Source organism: Centroberyx gerrardi, chromosome 24, assembly GCF_048128805.1.
Source record: "Centroberyx gerrardi isolate f3 chromosome 24, fCenGer3.hap1.cur.20231027, whole genome shotgun sequence".
In the NCBI taxonomy this organism is placed as follows: Eukaryota; Metazoa; Chordata; class Actinopteri; order Beryciformes; family Berycidae; genus Centroberyx; species Centroberyx gerrardi.
Genome location: NC_136020.1, coordinates 18932088 through 18959149, shown reverse-complemented (window position 1 = coordinate 18959149; position 27062 = coordinate 18932088). Strand labels below are relative to the sequence as shown.

Sequence of the window (27062 nt, the reverse complement as noted above, 5' to 3'; positions counted from 1 at the left end):
CTCCGTCATTTTATTCCTGCGACTTGATGCTTTTATTGACTCAGCATCAGCAGCATCCCTCCTAGTGGAGCAGACACTAAATCATACACACTCCCTCCTTCATCCTTGTCACACACACTGTGAAGTCTGCGTGTGTGTGTGTGTGTGAGAGACTGTGATTGATCTTTATTCTCTATAGCTGTTTTGTGGAGAGCGTGTCTTTTTTTTTTTTGTGCTGCGATGTGCAGTTCGCCATTAGACAAGGAGCATAAAATGGAGTTTTATTCCAAAATGTGATGTATCAATTTTTGAAGGGGGGGGGGGAAATTCATTACCTGAAGTTCATCATTCAAGATTTCTAGAATATAGAGGGTCCACTAGGGAAAAGTGTTGTCACTTGGTCACCCAAAGACTCCAAGGAAAAATCCACCCTAAAACACTTTAACGCTCAGCTATTGGCGATTCTGGACCCGTTTTGATAATGTGGTGGTTTATTTTTATTTTTATAGTCAATAACTGGCCAAACGTAGATGATGAAACACCATGTCCAGATATTTCCAGCAGCTTCAATGGAGTTTAATAGCAGAAAATGTTTCAGCGATCTAAAACATCAGCGGTAAACGTCAGGTTTTGGTGTCAGTCCCTCAGAACCAAAGAGCGAGGGCTTCTTTCTAGAGCCGCCATTTTGCACCAAGAGACGTTCAACAATCATACAGGGAGAAATCCATCGTAGAAGAGGAGAGAGACCAATTTCTCCACTGACAGGAGCAGAAAATAGACCAGAATGCAATGCAGCCACAAGACAGGTTGTGTTTTGAGTAAGGGGGCGACTCTCGCTTTTTCTCAACTGGAAAAACTCTCCCTCTTTCTTGCTCTTACTATTGCTGTCACTATCGCTATCGCTCTCTCTACCTACACGTATAATCCACAGCTGAATGGAACAAGTTCAGGCTCATTCTCTGGGGGTTGTCAAAAGGCATTCTGGGAAATGTAGGAAATCGCTAACTGAAGTAGAAGTAGGCGAGGCAGGTTGAGGGAAAGTGGGTACGCCAAAAAAGTAAATCGCAACACAAAATAATTACTGGAATTCATTGAACATCACAAATTGATGATATATAACTAGTGTAAGAATATCAAAGGTTGGATTTTTCCTCTAAGTTACCTTCTATCTTTTCAATAGCACCATAATCTTGGGCAGTAGGGTGGCATTATGAGAAAGGAGTCATTCAAACCCCTCCTGACGCCAAGTATCCTCCTCTGCTGAGAAGAGAATTCCTGCTTTCGAATTAATAGAGCGTTCCAAAAAATATTTTAGTTTTGTGCCATCAATCACTTTATTCCAAACGGTCGATGTCTCATTTTGGCACGTAACTGTGTGAGATGCAGTGTGTGGCGTGCAGTGTGGTGGATGTGTGACGTGTGTGTGTGTCTTGTTACCTGCAGGTTTCCTGGACTGGGTCCCTAAGAAGATGCAGCGTGTCGGCTGTATGGAGCTGCTCAACACGGTGCAGAGGAGAGTCCAGCCCAAACTGCATGTGTTCGGACACATTCATGAAGGTACTGGCATGTGCTTTAATGTGCACGCAAACACACACACACACACACACTCATTGCATTGTGTCTTTCTTGCCAGGGATGTAGTTGAAGCCCACCTACACTCATTTTGCTCCTCTTTTTATTTGCAGAATAGTTAACCCACTTATTTAGGCTGACAAAAAACCCCATGAGGTAAATTCATGGTGTGCATCATAGTAAAAAATATCAAAGTGATATAAATTATACAAGGATAGGGTCTTTTAAGGAAAAGAACACATACATTAATGCTTTTCTTAAATTATAATTGATTTTTATTTATATTTGTGGTTGATTATCAACACGAGTTCATAGTTTACCCACATTTCTATTTACCACTGCATCACTGTTTCTATCTTTGTCTCACACATATTCACACCCAAGATCTCACCTTACTCTATAATGCCTAACTCTATATAACTGCTCACATAAGATGAAGCATACATAGACTATAGCCGTCTGGGTCATTTTCTCACTAAGATAAAGTTAATTAAATTTGCAGGGAAAATTCAAATCCCATCATATAACTGCGGAGAGAAGACTGCGATACAATATTTAACTTTAAGGAGATGATTTGACTGTATTTTAGAGATGAGCTGAGCTGCTGCATCCTTATCAAAGTTTCATCCAGGCCAGCGGGGGCAGAGAGGCCCCTCTCCCTGGACTGAGGGCTGCTTTTTTTGGGGTTATCAGGTCAGCGCCGAGCCCCTGGAGCACCGGTCCCCCATCAGAGAGAACCAGATTAGTAACTAGATCAGATTCATACAGGGAGAAATAGGCTGAAACCAGCCCTCTTCATCAATGTGAGGACTTGGAAAGAGATTCAGAACGAAAACAGGGAGAGACTCTGAAATTATCCTCACTGTATTTCGTATTAATGTATTCCAAATCTGAAAGGACCGACACACAGTTTTGTTCCAGATAGTGAAAGAGACACCTACTCTTACAAAATGATTGATAGTGCAAAATTAAATTACAGTACTTTTCAAGGGATAGTAGTTAACTTATGCTTGACAAAATGATAATGCGTTTACATATGAAATTTGGCAGACACTTCTATCCAAAGTGCCCTCAGTGCATAGAGTTTTAGCAATGTTAGTGTCACACTTTCCTCATGGAGCTACACAGGACCTCAGACTGGGATTCTCTCTGTTTTAGAAATAAATTATGAACTTGAAGTGATAATCTGCGAGATCCTCATTTTAAAATGTATTTTGGTGACATCTTTGGCTCTAAGCGCTCATCACTGTGGTGTTTCTGCAGAGATCACCTGTCAATCAAACAGTGTGGGCGGAGCTTGGATTTTCTGTCGATGCAGTTTGAGTTTCTGTAGGTGCCGCTCTTTCCTTTGTCTGTTCAGCCTTTCCTGGGATTTTTCCCAGAAAACCTACCAGACACCGGGTGTTTAGAACAGCAAATGTTGAAGCTTTCATTTCATCATTTCTTGTGTTTTATCAGTCGGCAATAGAGAGTAGCAAATCAGACCATTGCCTTTTGGAATAGAACTTGTCAAATTCCCTCAACATTGAAAGGGATGTTAATTATCAAAATAAAAGTGAATCAAGTAAGAACAAAAATGAGCTTATAATATCTATGACCAGATACAACTTCATGAAAAGTTTTGTTCAGAAATATTTACCTCAGTAAAAACGCATTACAAATGAAGTTTCTCCCTCCTGACTGCCACATCTTGACCATCTCCTAGGTTACGGCATGATGACTGACGGCACCACGACGTTCGTCAACGCCTCCGCCTGCACCGTCAACTTCCAGCCGATGAACGCGCCCATCGTCTTCGACCTGCCCAATCCCCGGACCACATGACTAGAGGAGGCCCGCCCCCAGACCCCTTCCACCAATCAGGAGAAAGGCGGGAGGAGAGGTAGGTGAGGCGGGCGCGCGGAAGTGACCGATTTCTGTAAATATTCCGGGCTTAGACGCGGTCCGTCTGTGTGTGCGCGTGTGCATGTGTGTGTTCAACACGACACACGCGGTACACGCCCGAGCCTGTGTGTGGACCGTATTTTACCGAGGGATGGACGCTGCTGCCAACTCTTCCCTAGCATCTCTGTTGATGTTATTTTATGTGCCGTCGTTCCTTTATCTCAACGCTGACACCGAGTCTAGAGGCGGGACAGACGGACGAGTGGAGTGACGCTTTTCCACATGGACAAACATGAATCATTTCTCTGTGTCCTATTGCACTGACAATCTGATGTGGCTCTCAGAGAGACAAAAGAGACATGCGGGACCCCGACGTCCCCGTTGGCCTTTCTCACCTCATTACGCAGGAACTTTGGACTCTTCAGCAGTAAAACAATGTTGACCCGACGCCTTACGGCTCTGTGCTGGTCTACCCATAAAAACCCACTGAGCAACGGCACAGCCGCGGCAATGGAACATTTGCCGGTGGGATTTTCAGAGAACTTTTCTCTCTTACCATTTTTAAACATTCATTTCTCATCTCTCTCCTCATTTTACCCCCTTTTTTTTCCCCCCTCTCCTCTACCACTCCCCTTATCTCCCGGGGCATGGTGGAGTGTGTTTTTGCCCGTGTGTGTGTGTGTGGGTGTGTGTGTGTGTGAGAGATCAAAGCCAGTGTGCGAGGGCAGCAAGAGGTCTCTGCCACAGGCTGTGCGCGAGCCGGAGTGTCAAACATGTTGACACCGCTCCCATGGGCCTCATTACGGCCCTCAGTAAGCCTCTTAACCAGCCGAGGAGGACGGAGGACGGAGAGGAAACCACACACAGCACTTCTCCGCTTCGCCCTCCCTGCTCTTCCTCTGCCCTCCTCTCCCACCACCCGCCCTCTCATGTAGCGGCCCCTCTCTCCTTTTCTCCTCCTTTCGTTCTTTCGTTAGTTTTTCCCTCCCTCTCCATCCTTCACGCTGTGAATTACTAGCTCAGCTCTTTAGCTACGGCTGACGTTCCAACGATGCAGATAAGTTTACTCCAAGATGGTGGACTGGGCGGTCGGCCTCTTCGGCGAAGGAACGTGAGAAATGATCCTCAAAGGACGGCAGGCGATGAAATTACGATGTAAAGGTGCTACATGCTAACACTACTAATGAACAGTGGTGGTTGTTTCTTAGTATGCCTGGGAGAGATGCATTATGGGAAAGAACTTTTTACCCTTTTGCAGATGGAGAAAAGCTGTAACTAAATGTACTGTAACCGGTCTATGTAAATGGTCTCTGTCAATGTAAAGAAAAAAAAACTTGAAGTTTTTTCTCAAAGATTTTCAAGGTGTTGCTATGCTTTTCGAAAAAAAAAGAAAAAAAAAGTTGTTAAATATTTGTGTCCAGAAATTTGTGGTTGTTAGATTTCCTTTGGTCTATTTCTCAGTAATGTAAATGCTTATTATGGTATCTCCTCTCTGTGAAGCTGCTCAGCCCCATGTAGTGATTATTAACTCCTTCATGTCCCTAAGCAATTGTCTGTGTTTAAAAAAAAAAAAAAAAAATGCTTTTCTTTTTTTTCTTCTCTCTATTTTCGAGCCCTTCTGAATACGGGCGTTCTCAGTAAGAGTCTTTGGTTAGCTCCGAATGTGCTTAGCATAACAAGACCACGTCACACTTTGATCTCCCTGCTCTCCGACATTATGTATGAACGTTCCCCGGGGCTGCGGTTTACTCCCCGCTTCACTCTCGCTTCTTCTGCACATCAGCATTCATTGTGCTGGCTGATGTCTTAATGTTTCCAAATGGGAAAAGAGGAAAGAACAGCAGAATTCCTAACAAAGAAACCCGTGTCTGTGAATAATGGTGGGAGGCATGCGTTTGCGTGTGTATATGTGTGTGTGTGTGTGTGTGTGTGTGTGTACTTGTTTTGCTATCCTTGTGAGAACCAGTTTAAGTTTTAGACCTTCAGAGTGAGGACATTTTTGCAAAGTGAGGACATTTTGGCTGATCTGAGTTTAGAGTTAGGACTTTAGGGTTTTCGGGTTAAGATTACAATAAGGATTAAGGTTAGTTTAGGATTACGATTTAGCCTTAGGGATAAGAATAAAAATAAGATTATGTTTAGGTCAGGCTATGCACTTTTTAGCAAATTCCCCAGCTAACGGCCACCTTCTCTGACAAATCAAGCTAAAGTTAACACTAGCATTAGCTTGATAATGTGCGGGAAGTTTGTCTGCTAACCTAACTTTCCTTATAGGTAGAAAACATGGCCCTAAATTTGCAACTAAGTTATATAGCTACAACATTAACATAAATTTATTTTAATGGGTACGTAATTTGCTTTTCCACCTCACCAACTGTTTTTGTGGAAAGAACCTGTGAGGAACCTCCAAAGAACCATGTGGGGACATTAATGGTTCCTTGTATAATGGTGGAACTATATAGCGGCATTATACACTTAAAAGAACCACTGAAGAACCAGAATTTTTCTCTGTAAGAATTAAGGTTAGACATGTAGTGGAAAGGGTTTAGGTCAGGGTGAGGGGTGACGGTTTGAATGTCGTCAACAGAAGGTCCTCACAAGTATAGTAATATAATATGTGTGTGTGTGTGTGTGCGTGTGTGTTTGAGACCGTGTTTGAAAATGCTTAGTTTCATCATTTAAAACACAAAGTAAAGTGTCTATGGGGGGAAAGAGGGTTCCGAGAATAGAATAAAGGGAACTATTTACTGTTTAAAACAAAGATGGAAAGAACTTTTACAAGCTTTCATCTCTAAGTTTCATGAAAAGCTGTCTGTTTGGTCTGACTCTCCCGTTTCAGCCCTCATTTGGACGTCTCTCACTTTGATGCTCTTCTGCCTCAGTAGCTGTGCTATGTGTTTCCTGTTTTTAAAAAAAATGTGCTGTACTATTTCTTGATTTATTTCTTGAGGCATGCTTAAAGAAGTTAACCACTTCTGCTACTCAGACAATCTGCATATGAAGAGTTTCGTTCCAAAATGAAATATCCACCGTTTGAACAAAAAAAAAAAGGGACACCTACTCCTCCCAAATGACTGACAGTAAATTGTGGTACTTTTTTTAAAGGATTGTGGGTAACTTGCGTCCTTGGTTGAGAAAATGGTCACATTTTTACTGGCTGGTTCCTCTGTATTTTAAAGATATTGAATGATGAACTTCAGGTAATATTTTTTTTCCTAAACGGATATTTCGCATTTTGGAATGAAAGTCTTCACATGGTATTGTATTTTGCCATTGTTGTTGGGGACTTTTCCATTTTTTTAAACTGTAAAACAAGAAAATGAAGACCCAACAGCTGGAAAACTTTACTGTGTTGCTCCTGGAGACAACTCTGTAAAATGTAAAAAGTACCTTTCTTTCTTAAAACCTAAGAATTCTGATGGTTCTCTTAAGAGATTATTCACCAATTGAATAAAACCTTATCTGTGACCGGTGGATCATGTTTCCTTATTTCCCTTCCACGCTCTTCCTTTTGTCTGTCTTCTCCTTTATTTCTTGTTCTACGTTAGGGGAAAAGGAAAAAGAAAAAGGGGGGGGGAGGAGGGAGGTGGTGAGGAAACTTTTCCCTCCTGGTTCCTCTCTTTTGTTCCAATCAAAGGTATCTGTGTCTCGTATCAATTATAGAGCCCAGAGCAGAGAGTTAATTTCCAGTAGCTAAACCCTCGCTGCTCTTTCTCTCTCTCGTTTTGTTCCGCAGGTCTTCCACACCTCTGCACATTCTAATGAGAACCCTCGTTCAAATAATTACATTAGTAATCCCGGGGGAGACCGGGTAATTTATTCGCGGACGGCTTTTTACTTTGCCATTAATACAACTAGCTTTCATATACTCTTGTCTTTTTCCAGCACTCTCTCTCTGTCTCCTATTCTCGCTCTCTCTCTCCCACCATAATACTTCCCCAGTGCTGCGCTCTTTTTCTCTCAATTCTGATCGTCCCTTTCCCATTTCCATCTCTTCGTCATTCTTTTAGATTCCTCAGATAATGATTCGCGGCTCTCTACCTCTCCGTTTCTCTCCCCTCTCTCTCTCTCTCCCTCACTCTCTCTCTTTCAGTGCTGCTGTATATCTTGCTGTGATAGCGTCTCCTTTGAATGAATGACAGACGTCTCCTCTATCTCCTTGTCATCCATCTCACTTCACACTCCCCATCTGAACAAAAGATGCGCCCACTGCTTCTAGTCGTCTGCATCATTAAAAAGGCACTTTATTTGATTGGCTTTGGAACACAAATCAGTGTCAAACAGCCAGATAGCAGAGGGTGAAAAAAAAATAATGCAAACTCCCAAAATCATATATCAATCTCTCCTCAATCTTTTTTTTGCATGTTTTTCAATTTGATTCCCTTGATTGATCTATACGTCATATGATTCATAGATCAAATTTGAAATGATAAAGTGTGAGTGAACGGAGGTCAGCGCAGGAAAGCCCTGAGGAAGTCGTTGTAGGAGATCTTCCCTGCGGCGCTGGCGTCAAAATAAGAGCTGAGGTGGAAGAACTCCTCCTCCGACAGACTCACGCTGAAATGGCGCAGCACCTGCAGGGCAAAAATAACAAGGATTGGCTACAGCATGCGTGTGTGTACGTTTCAGAATGTCTGTGTGTGTGTGTGTGTGTGTGTGTGCCAGTGTGTTCGTAGATGGGGGTTTTTAGGGCTGTCACGGCTAACCAGATTGCTAATTGTTTCTATCGATCAGTTCAGGGAACGCTGTCTTCAGTGAATTGTACAACGGTAAATGGCAGCGACAGTAAAACAGGAACGTCAGCTGCTGTTCTCCTGGGCCAAAATGTCAGCTTGGTCTTGTTTCAACCTTCAGCTTAATTGAACAATTAACATTGCTGATTGACTTGCAAGGGAACAGGGGCCTCATGTATAAAAGACTGCATAGATTTCATACTGAAAGATGGCGTACTCACAAAACTTTAAAAGTACGCCAGGTCCTGTGCACCTTTCCTTTATACATCCCAATCAACGTGAAATTGAGCACACATACACGAGCCTCTCACCCCACCTTGTCTCCTCCCAGAATTAACTATGCAAATGACTATAAATACGCCCCTCTTGTCACTTTCTTTCCAAAAAATAATGGCGAATCCTGCTGCAAAACAAACGAAAATTGTGAAATCGAGGTGCTGGTCAGTGAGATGGAGGCCAGAAAAAATGTTTTATTTGGTGGGTTGTCCTCCAGGGTCAGTAACAGACGCAAATTGATGGCAGTCAAAGCAGCCGGCTCAGAGACCCGTACAATGGCTGAAATAAAAAAAAAAATGGTCTGACATTAAAGTGGATGTGAAAAGACGAGTCGCTGTGCACCGGCAGAGTGTCAGTGCCGCTGGTGGAGGCGCAGGAAAGCCGGAGCTGACGCCATTTGAAGAAAGAGTTGCTGCAGTTGCTGGAGAAACCCTCATATCTGGCATTTTGCCAGCGTGTGAGGGCGACTCAGACGTGAGTTGTGGCGCTCGTGGTAAGTACATACCATGTTCACTCACACGAACGACATCTAAGATGAATAATACAAACAAATGTGGTCAGTGCTCCCCGCTCCAAATGTTTCCAATGTGCTTTTACGCACGCAGTGTCTTTGCAAAAAAAAAAGGTGAAATTGCACAAATGAACTGATTCAAAGCTAAAAACATCTCTCGTGTTCAGTGTTCCCCATTCTGCCCCGCCAACTATGGACAATGTGCTTTTCCACGTTTTTTTTAAATGTTTTTGTTACTTTTACGCACAGGTTGCCCTTTTTCTCTTACCGTTCAGCCCCGCAGTCAGCGCACAGCTTCGGTGCTTTGTGTGAGCAGGTACTACACACAAATTGTTTGGACATCACACAGTTGTCCCAGGACTTATTCCAAGTGCATTTGCCCATTTGCTCTGTGCGCCTCGACAACTGTACAGTCCCTGACGTGCGTTAACATTTCCATGTCACATAAACAAGGAAAACTGTCCAGTTTAATGGCGATCTTGGTTTTGTGTGTAGTAGGGCCTGCTGTCATCATCTGTGGGAAATTAGTATATAGCAAGAATGCCTGTATCGACTTCCTCAGTGGCTTTTTTAGAATTACAAACACACACGTATTTAAAGCCGTCTTATTTAGTACAAGTTATGGATGGAGAAAGACATTGCATTTTCAGTGTTGGAGGAACTTAAAATTGGAAATAACAACGCCAGATGGGTTTTGGCCTTTCTAGAGTTGAACATTATCCACATAAATGACCAAACTATTATGTTGTATCAGCGGAAATAATTCTGTTTTTTCATAGACAGATCACAGTGAACTGAGTGAAAATTAGATTTTTCAACGTTTGGGGAGTTTCACTACTGTGTAGTTTGGCGTCGCCAACTGACAAAGCTAGAATAATGTGCGTACGCATGGTCTAGAGTTTACGGGACGGCCCGCACATTCTCACGTCAAGTTTATTTTTATATATCCTGACGTGTGCGTGACAACTTTTCGTACGTGCGCAACGTTTATACATGAGGCCCCTGGTGTGTGTGTGTGCGCGTGTGTGTGTGTGTGTCTGTGGGATCGCAAGCTTGCACACACGCTTCTGAATCCATGGATTTCCATTCACTCCTCGTCATTCTTGTTCAGACATTTTGATAGAAGAGACACAAGCAGGGCTCAAACGGTTCCATCAATAATTCATTGAGCTCCAGTTTCTCTCTGAACGTTTGACATTACTTGGACCCTGCAGAGCGGGCGGCTCTCTGCAGGGCGGCGTGCTGCAGCTAACCCCACCTTCCTGAAGTCCTGTATGGAGATGTGTCCTGTGCGGGCGCGGTCGGAGGTCAGGAAGCTGTGTCTGATGGCGTTCCAGGACAGCTGCACCGCCTCGTAGATCCTCAGCATGACCTCCACACACTGTCTGCTCAGCACGCCCCGGCTCGGCTGAACCGCGCCGCCGCGCCGCACGGGATCCGGACCAGACGGGACAAAACCAGCCCAGACAGGATCGCGGGAAATGAATAGGAATGACAAAGAAAACAACAAATTGAGGTGAGAACCCCCACATTATCTGTAATATTTCACTTTTTTTTTCCCTCAAGCTGAGACTCTGAACAAATTGAGTTTTTCTGTTCTGTTATCCTCGGTTATCAGCTAAAGAGGTTTTGTCTGTAAAATCATGTCTGGAGACACCATCAAACCATTCAGATAAGATGCAGGGGGTCTCTGCAATATTACACAGATGGTTGGTTCGGTCGAGACAATGCGGGTCTTTGTGATTCCAAAGTTGGTTTGGAAGGTTGCAGCTCGTGGGTTGCCAGATTAGGCCCTCACCCACACGCTCCAGTGAAGCTTGGGGCTCGGCTTAGTCGCTCAGTGGGGGTCCTTTTTAGAACGTGCCCACCCGTGTGTCATTGTTCAAAGCTTCTTATACACCTCGCCATGCCAAGAAACACTGCAAATCACCAAACTTGCCGAATTTGCCTGTCATGGGAGGCGATAGTCGAGAGCCTGAGGTGGGAGGTCCCCGCTGAGTTTACACAATCTGGCAACCCACCGTCGCCCATCACCGCCCCCTCACACTTACTTTACTATAACCCATTTATACTCGCAGCCAATGAAACCACAACAGATCAGAAATTAAACGGAGAAAGGGAGACGAAGGAGTAGAAGAAGTGCAAATATGAAATGTGCTTCTCGGCATGTGTAGCCAAAACGTACATGGTCCTGCCAGCACCAATATTATACAGACATTAAAACGCAGAATATAGCATCATTTTTCCTCCTTATTGTTACCATTGTAGCAGGACGGGGGAGTTTGCGTCGCTCAAATGACCACTTGACCTCTGGTGGATTGAGGTTTAGGAGGAAGTGACGGAGGAAGTTCGGATATGAAACGCGGCCATTACTCATGATGTCAAACTTCACAGCCAGATGCTCAAACTCCTTCTGAGTCACACTGATATTGAGAGACTGGAGGGTATCTGTAACATACAGTACACGCACTCAGCATCAGATAGTATGTACACAGGGAATAGCACAGTGTCATATGTGTTTGTCTGTGACTGACTGTTTACCCAGGAAGGACTTGGTGCTGATCTCTCCTTCTCGGTGAGGATCCTCCTCACTGCAGTTCCTCTGGATCTCCTTCCAGCAGCGCTGCACCTCCCCACGCAGCCTCCGCTCCACATTGCCCAGGGGGCTTCCTGTTCCCCGCCCCCCCACCGTGGAGGAACGCCTGGAGCTGCACTGGGGGGCCGACTGGGAGAGGAACAAGGGGAAGTCAGGACTAGGGCTGCACAAATACACTTAAGGGAGTGTTCACATCAAGCATGTTTGGAGCGGTTTGTTTGAACTCTGGAGTGTTTACCCCTTTATTTTGGTTTGCTCGGCCGGGTGAGAACAATGTAATTCAAACTCTGCACCAAGAAACCTGAAAATGGTCCCCTTCCAAGTGAAATGTGATGTGGTTCGTTAGGAGTGAGAGAAACACACACTGTATTGATAGCTCCCAAACAGTGTGCGGATTCTGCCTCTTTCTCTCTGTTAAACTTTTTTTGATCCAGCACCTGTAGTAAAGTTTTTTGGATGTGCGCACTTTTTTTTTACTTTATTTGTTAGGAGTGAGAACCATAATCCAAGCCAACTACAGGAAATGACCCCAAAATGCAAGGGTTTATGGGTATAAAGAGACTGATGTTGTCATCTGATAGCCAGCAGTTCCTCATGCTTGGAAAGCCGAGCAGAACAAAATGAAGCGAGGGCAAACCACAGTCTGGACTGATGCTCACATTCAGCTATTTCTTCATGTGTTCATAACTGGTTTGAACACTAGAGAAGGTCAATTAAGGCAAAGAACTGTAGGTGTGATCGCAACCTTAGTCTCACTAGCATCTCATCTCGTTTTCTTCTCACATTTTTTCTGAAGCTAAAATGCTGAAAGTTATGTAGAAGAAACTCTTAATCATATCGCAACATTCTGCAGAAAAATCCAAAACATTTTTGACAATATTGTGCAGCCCGAGTTGGGGTGACTTTATTCTTCACTGACTTGTGTGACAACTGAGTTAGGCTTGGCTCGAATGATTTATTTCTCTCGTGATTTCACAAGATCATCAAACAATGACCAAATTTTCTGTTTACTGAAGGCGAGCAACATTGAAATAAAGATAAAGCTCGACAGATGAAACAGGTTTACCCTGTTGTGGAGGTGTACCGTACCTTACAGCGCTGGAGAATGACACCTGCAGTCTTTGGGCGATGGGATTTTGTTGATGAGCCTATTTCTCTGGGCTCAGGAGAGGGGAACAGGATGTTGTTGGTGGGACTCCCCGGTTCTGTGTGGGTGGTCTTCTCCTCTGCACCAAAACGCTTCAGAAACTCCCTGTACTGCAGCTTCCCCTCCTCATTCACAGGCATCTGATTCCACACACACTCAAACTGAGAAGCAAAAGGAAAGGCATCCACACACACACACACACACACACACACAATCATTTGCATCAGGAGTACTAATACTCCAAAGATATAACCGCACACTGAGAGTTACACACACCCCATGAATTGGCTTCACAGATGACTAACTTTCTTGAGTAGTCAATAATTATCAACAAAGATAAATTAGTTTTTGATTAGAATAATTAAAGAAAACATTTCAGACTAAAAAGAAACTAACTGGCAAATGCATCAAAATTTATATTCAGCTTCTTTGGAATCTCATTTGTAACCATGGAGTTATGCCAGTACGAGTTGTTTCAGCATGAAAGCACAGAGAGAGTTTGGCTGAAAATGTGCTTGTTCTCTTGAACGTATCCTCTGTAAATTTCTGGAATTATAATGAATTGAATTCTAAACGCTAGTTAATTTATGAAAACATAGCTCAAAATGACTTCACGTTATGGATGAATGCTTTTTGTTCTGGTTTTACCTGATCGCTTGTGAGCCTCATAAAGCGACGGTCACAAAGCTGTCTGAACTCATCTTTAGAGATTGTGTCACTGTGGGTTTGGTCCAAATCCATAACTTCTTTGGTGATTTCATACAGGCGTCCCGAGACGACTTCCTGGATCCGCCGCAGAACCTCAGTGATGCGAGAGGTCTCAGTAGGGGATCTGGCTTTAGTCCCTCGGTCCAAGCACCGCCCTAACATCTGTAGCATTATGAAAAGACACATCCAACATGATGGATGGATCAAGCTAGGAGCTAGACCCAAGACCCTTGCCTGCTCAACCCCCCGTAACCCGGAGCCGTGGACCCTTGTACGGGGTGGAAATCAACGGGGGAAACTCTACTCCCGCTGTGCTTCTCCCGAGGGCCTCCCAAGAGTGCCGCCACTGCTAACAACTAACGTTGTTAGCAAAGAATGTTGGTTGCTACGTTGATACCTGCCTGTTCCCAGGACAACAGTTTGCTGAACAGACTACAGCAATAAGCAAACTAATACACCTCTGATATGTTGTTACATAAATTTAATTGTGCCCAATACCTCTCCGCTCCCCTATTTTGCTCCATTCTGTCCCTCAACATACTCTTCCTGTCCCCCTGCTCTCCTCCTCTTCCTCTCCCCTTATCTCTCTCTCTTCTTCTCCTCCTCTTCTCACCCTCTCCTCCAGTACTCGTCTCTGGATGACTGCTGTCCCATCAGCCTGTGTGTTCCAGTGGAGTTGGCCAGGACAGTCCTGCTGCACCTGTAGCAGCAGAGGACCTGAGATGTGCCCCAACGCTAACTTGTGTTAAAAGCAAACTGAAAACATTTATTTTTACTGTAGCCTATGACTAGGTCCTGTATTGTCACTGCCTCCTTGTTTTTATGTGTCTTTGTTTTTGCATGTATATCTCTGTACATATGATTCTATTTGATTTTATTTTAAATGTAAAGCACATTGAGTTGCCTTGTGTATGAAATGTGCTCTATAAATAAACTTGACTTGACATAAAAATATACAAGACACACATGCAGTCACAACCAGTGTTGGGGGTAATGCATTACATAGTAACGTGTTAGAGTAATCAGATTACTTTTTTGTGGTAACAAGTAATTTAACGCGTTAGTTTTTCAATTTATGTAATCAGTTATTAGTTATTCTCAAACTTACATTTCGCTACTGTTATTTTTCTTTCAAATGGTTAAATGTTTAGTTAAAGAAAAAAAGGTGTTGCGCTACATGATGTTATTCAAAGCAGACTATAGGCAACTAGGCTGGCGGTGCGGTGGAGGCTTGTAGGTCACGACTCGCTTTCAGAATGAACACAACAATAAAATGCAGAACTTGGAAATATTCACATTACATTGAACTGATCAAAGAGAAGGGTAGGAACTTTGTTAACTGTAAGTTTAGCTTTCACTATCTAACCTGAAGATTTGAATTGAAAGCTTGTGAGCGCAGTCTGCCGTTTATTTTGAGACCAGACCAGATCAGTTAAGGCTCCATTGATCACCGGGGTGAAGTTAGTTTGAAGTTTGATATTCACCGGTTGATGCGCCTTTTAACGTCAATAGCTCCGTGTTAGGGTTAGCATAATTTTTCTCAAATTAGGCTTTTTTTTATAGAGAGGAGCACGGAGCCAATGTTTCACAGTGTTGATAAAGTCAAAATCACCTGCGGTTGTGATGCAGTGACGGCAGAAAGGCGTCCAGTCGGTCCAAACCCCCACTGAGTATTTACTGTGGAACCAGGTAACTGAAAGCTACCTTGATGTTTTCTTTACTTAAGGCTGTGTCCCAAACGTGATGATTAGTGATGATTTCTGTACATTAAGAGTGATGACATCAGCAGAAGACGTATTTTAAAAGGCGTGATTTTAAGTGGGTAACGTGAAAGTACTCTAACGAGTTACTTTTAATAAAGACTAACTTAGTAACGTAACTAGTTACTATTTAGGGCAAGTAACAATGTAAAGTAACTAGTTAGTTTCACAAGTAACAGTCACAGTCACAACATACCATAAAGTATCTTTAATAACTGCATCTCACCAGTGGGCTCGGTGGCTTGAACTTGTTAAGGAAGGCTTTCCAGTTAATGGTATGGTGCTCCCAGTTCAGCTCCAGTTTGTTCAGCATGTATCTGTACTGGTTGTCCGATAGGCGGGCGCAGAAATTCTCCAGCACCTGACGGAAGTCCAGAGCCTCGACCGTCCCCGTCCCGCACGGGTCAAAGACTGAGAACGCCTGGAGGAGAGGCAGAGCCGCAGGAAGACATTTAGTCGACACTGTCTATTATCCAGTGACTTGCAAAGAGTGAGCAGGAAGGGGTTCAGTGTCTTGCTCAAGGACACTTCAGCAGGACACATGACTATGGAAATGTTGGCTGTTGCAGGGATCAAATCGGTTACAGGATGGCCTCTCTAACCATAAAGCCACCCTGGGCCAGTTGGATGAAACAGGATGGGTATACGCATGAATATACAGCGCAGATCTTATCCCCACTGCATGTGTTTCTTTCATTGGTAGAATTGAGATTTCGTAAATGTGATTCCACACATTCAATCTAAAAAACTACCTCTTCATCCACAGTGTCAGAACTCGACTTTTTAGCTGTCAGGAACTGTACGACATTCTGAGTCTACTGTCAGATTTTTAAAACAATTGAATGTATGTGACCACTTGGAACTAGCCTTTAAGAAATCTCAGTGATAGAAATGGTTGGGAAAAAAGCTCTGCCTCGCTGCACTACATGGAGGTTTTCAGAGCTGTTACAGGCTGCCACTTATGGAAAATGTAAGAGGAGGAAGATGGAGATGGGAGAGTGACGGGGGAGGGAAATGAAACTCATGGGTGTAAGCCGCTACCTTGTACAGATTAGGTGCCGAGGCAGTGACTAGTTCCCGTATCCTGGCCAGGGCATGACCCGGACTGAGGCCATCCAAGGTCTCTATTTGGCGGACGGCATCTGGGGGAGCAGGAGGGAGCTCATCACACTTCTTCTCCGTCTTATGGTCGAACGCAGACAGGAAGTCCAAGTAGGCTAGCTTCCTGCAGGTATCGTCCATAGAAACCTTCAGCCTAGAGGGAGAGAAGCAAGAGGTACAGGTTTCGCACTGAATGTAGCATGAGAGAATCTGACGAGTTCACAGTTGTTAGCTGTTGTGCTTTGGTGAGAAAAAGGTTGTGATAATGATGAAGAATCTCTGGTATTATTAGGCCTTTACGTTGAGCAGCCTACATGTTAGTAGGCTATATTGGATATTTAAAAACATGGTCAAAGATCATTTGTTTGCATGTTCACGTAAAGTAGCCAACTTGGCACTTTAGGCCCCAAGTGGTAGCGAGAGGTAACTGTTTGAATTTTTGAAAGTCTGAAGGATTTCATTACCCAGAAATCATGTAACAGCACACTCTTAAAATTTTGTGAAATTTCTTCTTCTTAGTGGCTGGTTGGGGTAGACGTGGTAAAATAATAATTTCATAGAAAATTACGGCATTGTTACCGAGTCTGGACAAAGTGTTTGCTCACTGCTGTTTAGGAAACAGTTTTTTATTTCGCTCTCACACAAGTTTTGATTTGTAATTTCCTGTGTGCAGTATTATTTGGGCAAATAGGGCAAATCTACATCATTTCAATTAGGGGTACGGGACACTCTTTTCTATTTCCCGCTCCAATTCTGTGATTTAGCCTGATAAGACAGCTGCTTTTTTACATAAAAATCTTGCCTAATGCAGCTTTAAATGATAATCTTAAAACATCCAGCCCTCAATTCTAATATGTTAATGTGGGTCTCACTGAGATTGTGTTTGATATCCCTGACATAGATATATAGAGAGAATGCAAGAGAGTTTGATGATGATTGACGATCAGGATGAGAGTTTAGAGTGAGAAGCAGCAGTAAACAGCGGTCGGTTTACCTGCGGAGGAGACGTATGAGCTGGTCTCGCTGGACTGAACAGCCGTAAGTCCGGAGCAGGTTCAGCAGCTCGTCCACTTTCACTGTCCCATCGCTCCTCTTGTCCAGCCGAGTCAAAGCACTGCTCACTCCCTCGTAGTTATCCTGCAGTATCCGTCTGTGGACCGCAGGACACAGGCATGTAACAACTCACAAAAAGAGAATTAACATGAGACTGGTGCTGTGTCTTCATACCTGTATCAGTGAAAATAATCTGTACATACTGTGTGATAGAAGATAATTCAGGTTTTGGCTTAATTTTTAGTGCACAACATCAGAAAACAAACACACATTGTCTTCAGAAAATAAACATCTGGAAATGTAAATGCTGATTCTCAAAAGAACTTTCTCAAAGTTCCCTCCCCTGGCTCTCAAGCATTTGTTAAATAATTGAGCTAAAACATTGTTCTGCCTTCATAAATCAAAAGTGCTTCTCCACGGCTAATGAATTACTGTACCTACAGCCACACTTGGAAATTAGAGGAAATTAATATGCCTGAGTACATGGCATTCACAATATTTATCAAGAACACAATTTTAATGATGGCTTAATAATAATCACAGCATGTGCAAAATGTTTCTATGCCAGGCTAAAATTACTGCAGAGCTTTGTTTATCCAAACCCCTAGGGTATGAAGCCCATTCAGGGGAGTAAAATATGTGAAACACTGAAATGTATTGACACTCCAGAGTCTACACACCAAAGCTTGTTCAGAATATAAAACAATATCTATAAAACACGTGTCTAGATGCTCTGTATGTAAATGTTGTGCCTGTTTCAGCAAGGAAACTACAGCAATTGTGTGTATAGTTTTTTATTTTTTTATTTTTTTTATTTTCAGCATTACGCCAGTATGCTGAAAGCCGGTCAGTTTGGATAGTCTATACAAGTTATTTTTATATGTCCTATTTTATATAAATATTCCACAGCATTGAGATGTTATTTGTCTGTTGAAAGGCTAATAAATTCTTTTTGAAATTATTTCCCTCTATGGCTGGATGTATTTCTTATTCATGTAGTTAAAATATGTATGTTCCAGATCTGTTAAGTGTTGATCATGGCTTAGATAGCATGTGCAGTTTTATTCTTATTTTCTTTGTATCAAACTGAAGTGGAAATACACAGACCAAACGCAAAAGGTTTAATGATGGTTACATTTTTATGCTACGGTTATTCAACACAGAATATGCAACTGGTTTCCTCAGTGAAGCTCATCAACAGCCAGTGGGAAAAAAAACTTCACTGATCACATTGAAATGGCATATGCTTCTCCACTTACTCTATATGTTCCAGTGATGCGGCATCAGAGGAAACTGGTTTGTCAGCGTCCTGTTGGGGGATCTTCCGGCTCCGAGGCCCCGATTCCCCGTCCTGATGAACCCCCAGCCTATCCAGGAAGTCAGCAACCGTCACACAGCCACGCCCCTCTGGGTCATACCTGCCACAAAAGAAATTAAACCCTATCGCTGGCACAGTGGAGAACAAGATGTTGTATGATGTAGCGTTTGTGATGGTAGCTGGGTAGTTTCCGACCGGGTATCTCTTACCTCGACCACAGCTGTTCGAACTCGTCGAGTCTTAAGGGAAGGTCGTAGGTGAAGAGGAAGTACCTCAAGCCCTTCTTGAAGATCAGACCCTGGCCTTCTGCATCAAACCGACACAGTGCCTGATGGGAAGGAGAGGCATGGGTACAGATCTGTGCATCATACTTAAGATCTTTCTAAGTGAATCCAAAGCTATTCAAGGAATTGTTGCATCTATGGTTAGTCCTTTAGTGCCTTTAGTGTGATTGGCAGCAGGTGCGTAGGTTCCAATTAGTAGAGACTTCATAAGAAAAGGCAAGGAATCCGCACGCTGCTTAAAATCAAAAAGAATAAGCAGACTTTTTTGGCCTCCTTCTTAGTCTTTTTGATTATAAGTAGTGTGCGGATTCCTCGGCTTTTCTTATGAAGTCTCTTGCAAAGTAAGTGAAACGTTGTTTGTGCCAACCTTAGACATGGCCGCCCACTTGTCGCGTGCATTGGAGGCTAGTTGTTCGTGGAGCTGGTCTTGTCTGTTTGTCAGGAGAGACGGGAAGACACACACACACACACACACACACACACACACACACACACATCAGCACCAGCTTTTATCAAAAAGGCCAAATATCAGTGAAAAGTGTTCTAAATTGTCACATATCTGACACCATAGACTGTAAACTATCCTGTTGTTGCCCAGTGCTCTCTTGTCCACTCACACATCAGCACACATACACGTACGTGCACACACACACTCACACACACACATTCACATACAACTACTTGCCCAAGCAGAAGTGCACCCAAGCACAAAGCTCTGGCCCTTTTCTTGGACTTTGTAAAGTACTTGCTCTATCTCTTGTTTTATCTTTATTTGTGTCCTGTATTTTCTGTAAAGCACTTTGACAAACCTGTTAATTAAAAGCGCTTTATGAATAAATCTGACTCGGCTTGACCATAGCACCCCAGACTCACACACTGGCTGTTTGCTGCTGCTGTTTGCGCTTGCCATCATTTTCGACAACATCGAAGAACTCTGCATAGTTGAGGTTGCCGCCGGGATGCAGGCCGATCAGATGCAGCAGGCGCTGGTACTCCCTCTCTCTGTAAACCAATCCCAGGCTGTTGTACAGCTCTTTGAAATCGTGGCAGTCGACCACGCCGTCGCCATTCTTGTCCATCAGTCGGAACGCTGTCAAGTTGTTCTGATTGGGCAGAGAGGAGGCTGATGAGCTGAACGGAGAGACTGATTGGTTGAAAGGTTGCGTGTGCCATAGTGATTTTCCCTGCATTCACATGCTATCAGATATCAGAAAAACAAATTTCCTACTTGGGATGAAATCAAGAAAAGTCAAGTTTTGGGATATTCGGACTGAATGGCCATTTCGTTATCACTCCATTATTCAGCCTGACATTGCCTCCAAGTTAACAGTTTTCTGTGTGGGGGGGTTGATTTTCCCCTAACCAATCACTAGTGACTGACATAGTGATTGACGTGTCTGGCTGCCAGCGTATTTGCCAACTTTACCAACAATGTCGGACAATTTCGAAAAACCGTTTCATGAGCAGTTCAAACTTTAGTCCCGCCCACAAAGGTGCTGATTGGTTTCTCCGAGCAAGAACAAGCCGTTAACTAGAGCAACATCAGACTCTCTGAATCACTCGATAAAATCGGGAAAAGTGACGCGATTCTGGAACAAGCCTAGTTTTGGGTCAGTCAGCTACTAAAATACGATACGCTGATAAGCTTTTTCTAACAAAGAAACATCTTATTGTAGCATTGTAACAAGTGCTTTTTAAAAGCAAGAAGCAGCCAAATCCACATTATCCTTTTCAGGACGTCTATGTTTGTTTATCGTTTGTCTTCCAGGTTTGATTTTCCAACAAAATAGCACGTGAATGCAACGCTGTTTAGCAGCCGACTTCATGGATGTCGGACCTTCCCAACACCAATACGCCCGCCATCCTGCTCACCCCGTGGGCGATCTTGATCCTGGTCTTCATGGTGGCCAGGATCTCCTCGGCAGTAGGGAGCGGGGCGTCGGCCTCGTCCTTACCACCGCGACCCTCCGAACTCTGTTTCCTGTCTCTGGCCAAGAAATCTACAGAAGCCATTTGAAATCACAAGAGCTTGATGTTAGGCCCTCTCCAAGGCGATTTACCGGTTCCCCTAATTCTGTGTTTTTGTGAAGGAATTACACTCGACAAATTAGAATTTTGTTCCTTTTCGTTTGTGTTTTTCCACACTCCACAGAATACCCTTCATGTCTGGCAACCACACTGGGCATTTAACTGCCTGACCTAATTTACATTTAATTAGGAGCTCACTTGTATTCTAAATCTAGGAAACTCAATTTTTATGCCTTGCAAACATGACTAACTTTAGGTCCTGGCTTTGTTTAATGATTCTTCTCTTTTTTTGTTATTCTTTTTTCTATTTTTTTTTTTCAGAGGATACAAATTAGAACGATGCCCTGCTGCTCAGCTTTCTGCTTCCAAAGCACATAATTAGCCCAAACAAGCAGAAATGAGTGCGATTCTGAGTCTGTGTGCTTCTCCTCTCCGCTAATGAGAGACGAAGAGGCTCACTCTTACTCTATTTATAATCCGGGATGATTTCTCCAATGGCTCATGTGCTAAGAAAGACATCATTTTACAGGAAGCGGGGGGGCTTATGTTTGATCACCGTGGGTGGGGTAGGAGTTGGGATGGAAACGGGGTGGGGGGACTGGTGGGGAGTAGGAAAGGATTTTTTAAATCTCTATTTAAGCATTGAAAACCCTGCCATGCAGAACTGATAGGATTGCTGACGCCGCTGGTCAAGATGTTCTGGCTGCGGTTCCTCTTTCTTACCCTCGTACTTCGCCTGCAACACTGAGCGCTCGATCCGGCCGCCTTTGAAGCCGAGCATATCAGTGAGCTTGTAGAAATACTTATCGTCCAAGGTGATCCAGCTGTCCTCTAGTATCTGGGAGCAGAAGGATAAAAAGCAGAATGGGTTTGGGAATACAAGTGCTGGCTGCCCTGCTGTACTGTACTGTACAAGCTTCAGGCAAGTTTATATTGACTTTTCAGAATCAGGATCATTTATTCACCGAGTAGGTGCACAAGGAAAGTTGACCTGTCTCTTTGGTATTGACACATTACAAGGCAGTTACACAATACAGGACTGATACACTGCTGTAGGTGCAGGACAAAATGTAACAAGACCTTATATATAGCGCAGACAAGATACACTGTATGACAGTAGACTAAACGTTGGAAAAGGACGAAAAATTGGTCCAGTGTAGCAGCATTGGTGCAGTAGCCCAGTGAACCATAGAGTCACAATCATGAGTGGGTTGAACACAATAGGACCAACTTGTGAATGTTGTGAGGCATTGGCAGTGCAAAACCAAGTGACAAGGATCTGACAGTGCAGTAAAGTCACATATGTGCAGCTACACTAATAAATACCGAGAACAACTAGGATAATTAGCAAAAGATGCGTGCATGACAGATGTGCAGAACACAACTATCCACACTGCAAAAAAACTTCATCTTGACAAGTCATTTAGTCTATTATTGAGTCCTAAAATCTGAATTTTCTTAAAATAAGTGAAAAAATCCACCAGTGAGGTTCGATAATTTCACTTGTTTCCAATGCAAATCAATTTGTTTCAAGAATTTTGTAGAATCAAGTGTCATTTTCTTGATAGTTGTGTAGTGATCTGCCTTATTCTGACTTGTGTCAAGATAGTGACACTCATTTCTAGAAAATTCCTGACACAAGTGAACTGTATTGCAGTTTCACTCTCACTGCATCTCACCTCACTGGCATCATGTTTCTCTTGGTTTAAGAAAAATAAGATCTGAAGGCTGAATATGAGACTAACTGACTTGTTAAGATGGACTTTTTTCGCAGTGCATGTGCATATTATCAGGCTTCAATGTAGCAGGTTTGCAGTTTAGATGTGTGGCTTTTGAGAGGTCACGTAGTCTCTGTTTTAACGCTTCTCACCTTCCGTAGATCTCTCTCTGAAAGCGTCCCATCTGAGCTGTGGGTGGTTGCCTGGATACGGTCGGCGAGAGTGGTGTGACGTTCCTCTAGCTTCTCTCTAATCCTCCTGAGAACGATGTCCAGGATGCTGTGGACGCTCGGACCGCCCGCCAGGCTGGAGGAAGGCCGCTGCCCCCTGACCGCAGTCTGAGGTGGGGTGCTCTGTCTGTGGGAGGGAGTGATGAGCGTTAACACAGCAGCAGACCAGGTATTAAGAGTACATGACGTGTGTGGCTGTAGTCAAGACCAGCTTAGTCTAGTCCAAGTCAATTCCAAGAACAAGACCAGGTCCAAAGGTGGTCAAGATCAAGTCAAGTTTTTTCAAATATAAAAACAATGCTTAAGGAGTTTCTTAAGGATCAACAGAGATGTAGGTTTACATGCAGGAGCTCTGCTCTACTATACTCATCAACATCCAACTAATTAGGATAGGATAGGATTTTGACTAATCAATATACAGAAGTTTGAGGACCTTCACATATTATACACAGGTGTAATCCCTTAAATTGTTTGTCATGCTGGGGAGAAAATAGATGAAGGTGGACCAGGTGGAGATAAAAGTATCTTTGAAAATGTTTAAAGTTGAGTCGACATCCAGTAGTGGCCGAGACCAAGACAAGTGTGAGTCAAAATAGACATGAGACCGAGACAAGTCCAAGCTGTCACAAAAATGGTCTGGAGACCGGACTCAAGTCCTGCAGCCCTAGGTGTAGCAGTCAAAACCCCATGCCTCAGAAACAACATGCATTTTTGCTGGTTTAGGATTGAATCCTGACATAACCTACTGTCTTCCCTTTTCTGTGTCTCTCTTGGCCATCTCGCTGTCTCAAATATATATATATATGTATATATAAGCAGAAAGTGTTAAAATGAGTTCAGTGTTGTTGCCTATTTAGCTTAATGTTCAACAATCATCTGAATACTTCTCTCTCTCTCTCTCTCTCTCTCTCACCTCTCAGCAGGGAGGCCGTCGTGGGAGCAGGGTGAGGATGGTTTTGTTTCGTCTGGTAGTGGAACTCCCAGGTTTCTTAGGAAGTCACTGTAGCAAACCCAGCTAGAACAGCTACCAGGTCTAGAGCTGGAGCAGGACTTACATAGCCTAGACACAACACACACACACACACACACACACACACATGCACACACACAACATTTGATATAGCGCTCAACAAACCCCAAACCAAGCTGTGGTTAACAGTTTTGTCTTTTAGCTGTTAAGTGTGCTATGTGTAGCATTTTACCACCAATAGATCATTATCAATTCTGTAGATAGGCAGCAAAAAGTCATTATCACATTACTTTTCAAACATTAGTATAATTTCCAGATACAAATGAGACCATCGGTGAGAAGATTGGCAGGTCTACCAGCCTCTACAATGCGTTTTACGTGTGCCACCTGGTCGGATTTGGAGAGAAATCTGCTGGATCGCTTTACGGCACAAAACAGGAAGAGGGCGCTGTTCTTCCAGAGCAAACGGAGCTAAAGCTTTCAGAGCTTCTTGCAATGTCAGATGGTAGAACGAGTGTGAGGCTGATGGAAAAATCACTTCGAACATGTTTATCCTCAGTAAAACGAAAGAGAAAACAAATGCACACAGAAGCACAGGAAGCAACGGGGTTTATGGGAAACGTGGTCTTAAACCTGCAATAAGGGATATCAGACCTTATAACTGATCCCGAAACTAATGTGTGCTATGTGGAGATTTCATTGAGACATAATGATGTAAACCAATATCCATGTTGCTGTTTTCACCTCTTTTCTAAAGCTTGTTGTCAAATTCCACTCCAGAACAAAGCTCCTCCCACTCTACTCAGCAGCTTTCCATTTTTTTTAAACTAGCTTGTCTCCTCCCTCGCTGTTTAAAAGCGGCGCTCTCCCCCTCCCATTCCTGAAATATTCTCGTAATGGCGGAATCGATGAAGCAAGCAAGTAAAATTTTGCTTACTGCAGCTTTAATTTTGAGATACACTAGCTCATTTGTTTACGGTAATTAGGTATCACAATTAATTTGACAATGATATACTGATGTTAAAAAATGCTACACATAGCACCTTTAATGGCCATGACATTACAAATAAAACTCAAGAATGTTTGAAAAAATACAAAAAACAGACAAACCTCCGTTTGTCTGTTTTTTGTATTTTTTAAGAATTCAGGGTTCCAGGGTTGTCCTTTTTGTGCTTGCGATTACTGTACTGTGTGTGTGTGTTCGGACGTGTTTCTTACTTCTTGAAGTGTGTGTGTGAGATGGGCATGCCATAGCGGAGTATGACCTTCTTCAGATCTTCCTGTTTGACATATCCAGTCTGCTGCGGGTCACACAGCTTCAGAGCCGCCAGCACTGAACTGATCTGCTCACACAGCTTGTCCAGCAGCAAGCTCTCCACCTTCAATAGTACACACACACACAGTACACAGACACATACATTTATGCATGCACACACATACAGCAAACACACATATGTACACATAACCCCATATAGTACACACACGGACATGCAGTGCACACGAATGCCAAGACGCATACAAAACACACACATATAAAGTAAACACACACGTGCATACACTCGCACACACATACAGTGCACACACACACAACCACACATATACAGTAAACAAACGCACATGCACATACAGCCGTACAGCACACACACATGTACACAAACCAAACACTACATTAATAATTAACCCCTCTTTTTCCTTTTGATCTCATCCCATGTTTTTTTCTCTGTTTGATCTCATGGTGTGTGATGTTATGTGTGATATGTGATCACAGTATGTTGTGTTAACAGACTCACTGTTCTCCATGAAACAGATGCCAGGGACACTTTATCAGCCCACTGTGCGGTCTGCCTCTCATCTGATGTGTTCTGCTCCTCCTAAGAAAAAAAGAATAGAAAATCACATGCACGGCCATACAATCAGGTGTGCAACTAGGCATGCAATCACACACGCTAGCATATGGTTACACAAGCACACAGTCTCTATCGCAGTACCACAGTCTCCTCAGTCTCCTCAGTAACGTCCGGGGGTTCAGCGGTAGTCGGGGAAGGCGGCGGTGCGATCCTGCCCACAGGAGCGGAGGCGATGCTGGGGTTGAGTCTTTCCAGGCCGGGCAGCTGGACGACCCCGGTGTGCTCTGGGTCCAGCATGTTGAGCAGCTCTCCGACCTGGGAGCGGCTCAGACGGGGCCGGGGGGGCCGGGGGAGTTGGGGATCCGTCCCACCCGGACTCTTGGGGTTGATCAGGTGGCACTGGGGCACCTCCAGCGCAAGTCGCAGGTCGGACCTGGTGATCCAACCCACCGCCTCCTGGAGAGACGATGCCATGTCAGCTGCCTTCTCTTCAGTGTGTGTACTGAATATACAAAATATTAGGGACACTTCCTCTTTTCATAAAGTATACGCTGATGAGGTGAATCCAGGAAAAAGCCATTATCCCTTATGATGTCCCTTATTAAATCTGTACGAATCACAGAGGAGGAGATGTAGAGAAGCAGACAAGTTTGAGAAGGATTTTTAAGCTTTGAGACAACTGAGATGTGGATTGTGCAAAGGAGCATGTCCCTAATATTTTGTACATTCAGTGTAGGTGGCATGTAGTTGTTATACACTGTTGTCTAGGTGTTTTTTAACCTTTATTTATCCAGGGAACGTACTCTTCTTCAGCGTCATCCTGCTTCTCATTCACACAGTTATACAAATTCCCAGCTGGGAGCTTCCCAGTACAACCACAGTCTTCTACTGGTGGCCGCTGAGCAGCCCCACTGCAGCAGTTGGGGGCTGAGTGCCTTGCTCAGGAGCACATAAGCAGCAGTAGTTAAGGGTTGAGCTTCTCATTCTGTTTCCCCAGACAGATTTTCCCATCTGCTACAAGGATTTCAACCAGCAAGCTTCTGGTCACAAGTCGCTTCTCTAACCTCTGCGCTACCGCCGCCCCAGTTTAGCGTCACAGTACTGGTTTTCATCAGGCGTATGCTTGTTTAACTGAGAATATAATTTAATGAAACAACATACTGTATGTATGTATGTGCATTTTTTGTGGTTTTATCAAAAATGCTGGTTAATGCTACAATGTACATAAGGGCTTTACCATTTGTAGCTGTGCATTGCAATATTATGATAGTACTAACTATGGCTTGGCACAATAGAGCTTCCATCTGATGTGTATGTTGGATGGTGAATCATGCACAAACATTGTGA

The 27062-nt window shown here is 43.6% G+C and overlaps 2 protein-coding genes across 2 annotated transcripts in view; one reads left to right on the top strand and one right to left on the bottom strand.

Annotated features, from left to right (window-relative positions):
* Window positions 1-3375, top strand: part of mpped1 (metallophosphoesterase domain containing 1) — a 54097-nt gene extending 50722 nt beyond the window's left edge. Inside the window, exons 5-6 of the mRNA XM_071910111.2 lie at window positions 1423-1536; window positions 3257-3375. Coding sequence (XP_071766212.1) covers window positions 1423-1536; window positions 3257-3375 — 233 coding nt within the window. The remainder of the gene's footprint in view (window positions 1-1422; window positions 1537-3256) is intronic.
* A 4364-nt stretch (window positions 3376-7739) lies between these two features.
* The window catches only part of efcab6 (EF-hand calcium binding domain 6), a 36009-nt gene continuing 16686 nt past the window's right edge, over window positions 7740-27062 (bottom strand). Inside the window, exons 10-29 of the mRNA XM_078282257.1 lie at window positions 25857-26168; window positions 25659-25739; window positions 25087-25247; window positions 22821-23025; window positions 21674-21788; window positions 20795-20922; window positions 19796-20025; window positions 19290-19353; window positions 18848-18966; window positions 18580-18738; window positions 17262-17417; window positions 16208-16421; window positions 15393-15587; window positions 14020-14106; window positions 13347-13568; window positions 12641-12859; window positions 11497-11680; window positions 11216-11403; window positions 10214-10363; window positions 7740-8009 (exon numbers count right to left, since the gene is read on the bottom strand). Of these exons, the coding sequence (XP_078138383.1) occupies window positions 7887-8009; window positions 10214-10363; window positions 11216-11403; window positions 11497-11680; window positions 12641-12859; window positions 13347-13568; window positions 14020-14106; window positions 15393-15587; window positions 16208-16421; window positions 17262-17417; window positions 18580-18738; window positions 18848-18966; window positions 19290-19353; window positions 19796-20025; window positions 20795-20922; window positions 21674-21788; window positions 22821-23025; window positions 25087-25247; window positions 25659-25739; window positions 25857-26168 (3312 nt within the window). The 3' untranslated portion in view covers window positions 7740-7886. The remainder of the gene's footprint in view (window positions 8010-10213; window positions 10364-11215; window positions 11404-11496; window positions 11681-12640; window positions 12860-13346; window positions 13569-14019; window positions 14107-15392; window positions 15588-16207; window positions 16422-17261; window positions 17418-18579; window positions 18739-18847; window positions 18967-19289; window positions 19354-19795; window positions 20026-20794; window positions 20923-21673; window positions 21789-22820; window positions 23026-25086; window positions 25248-25658; window positions 25740-25856; window positions 26169-27062) is intronic.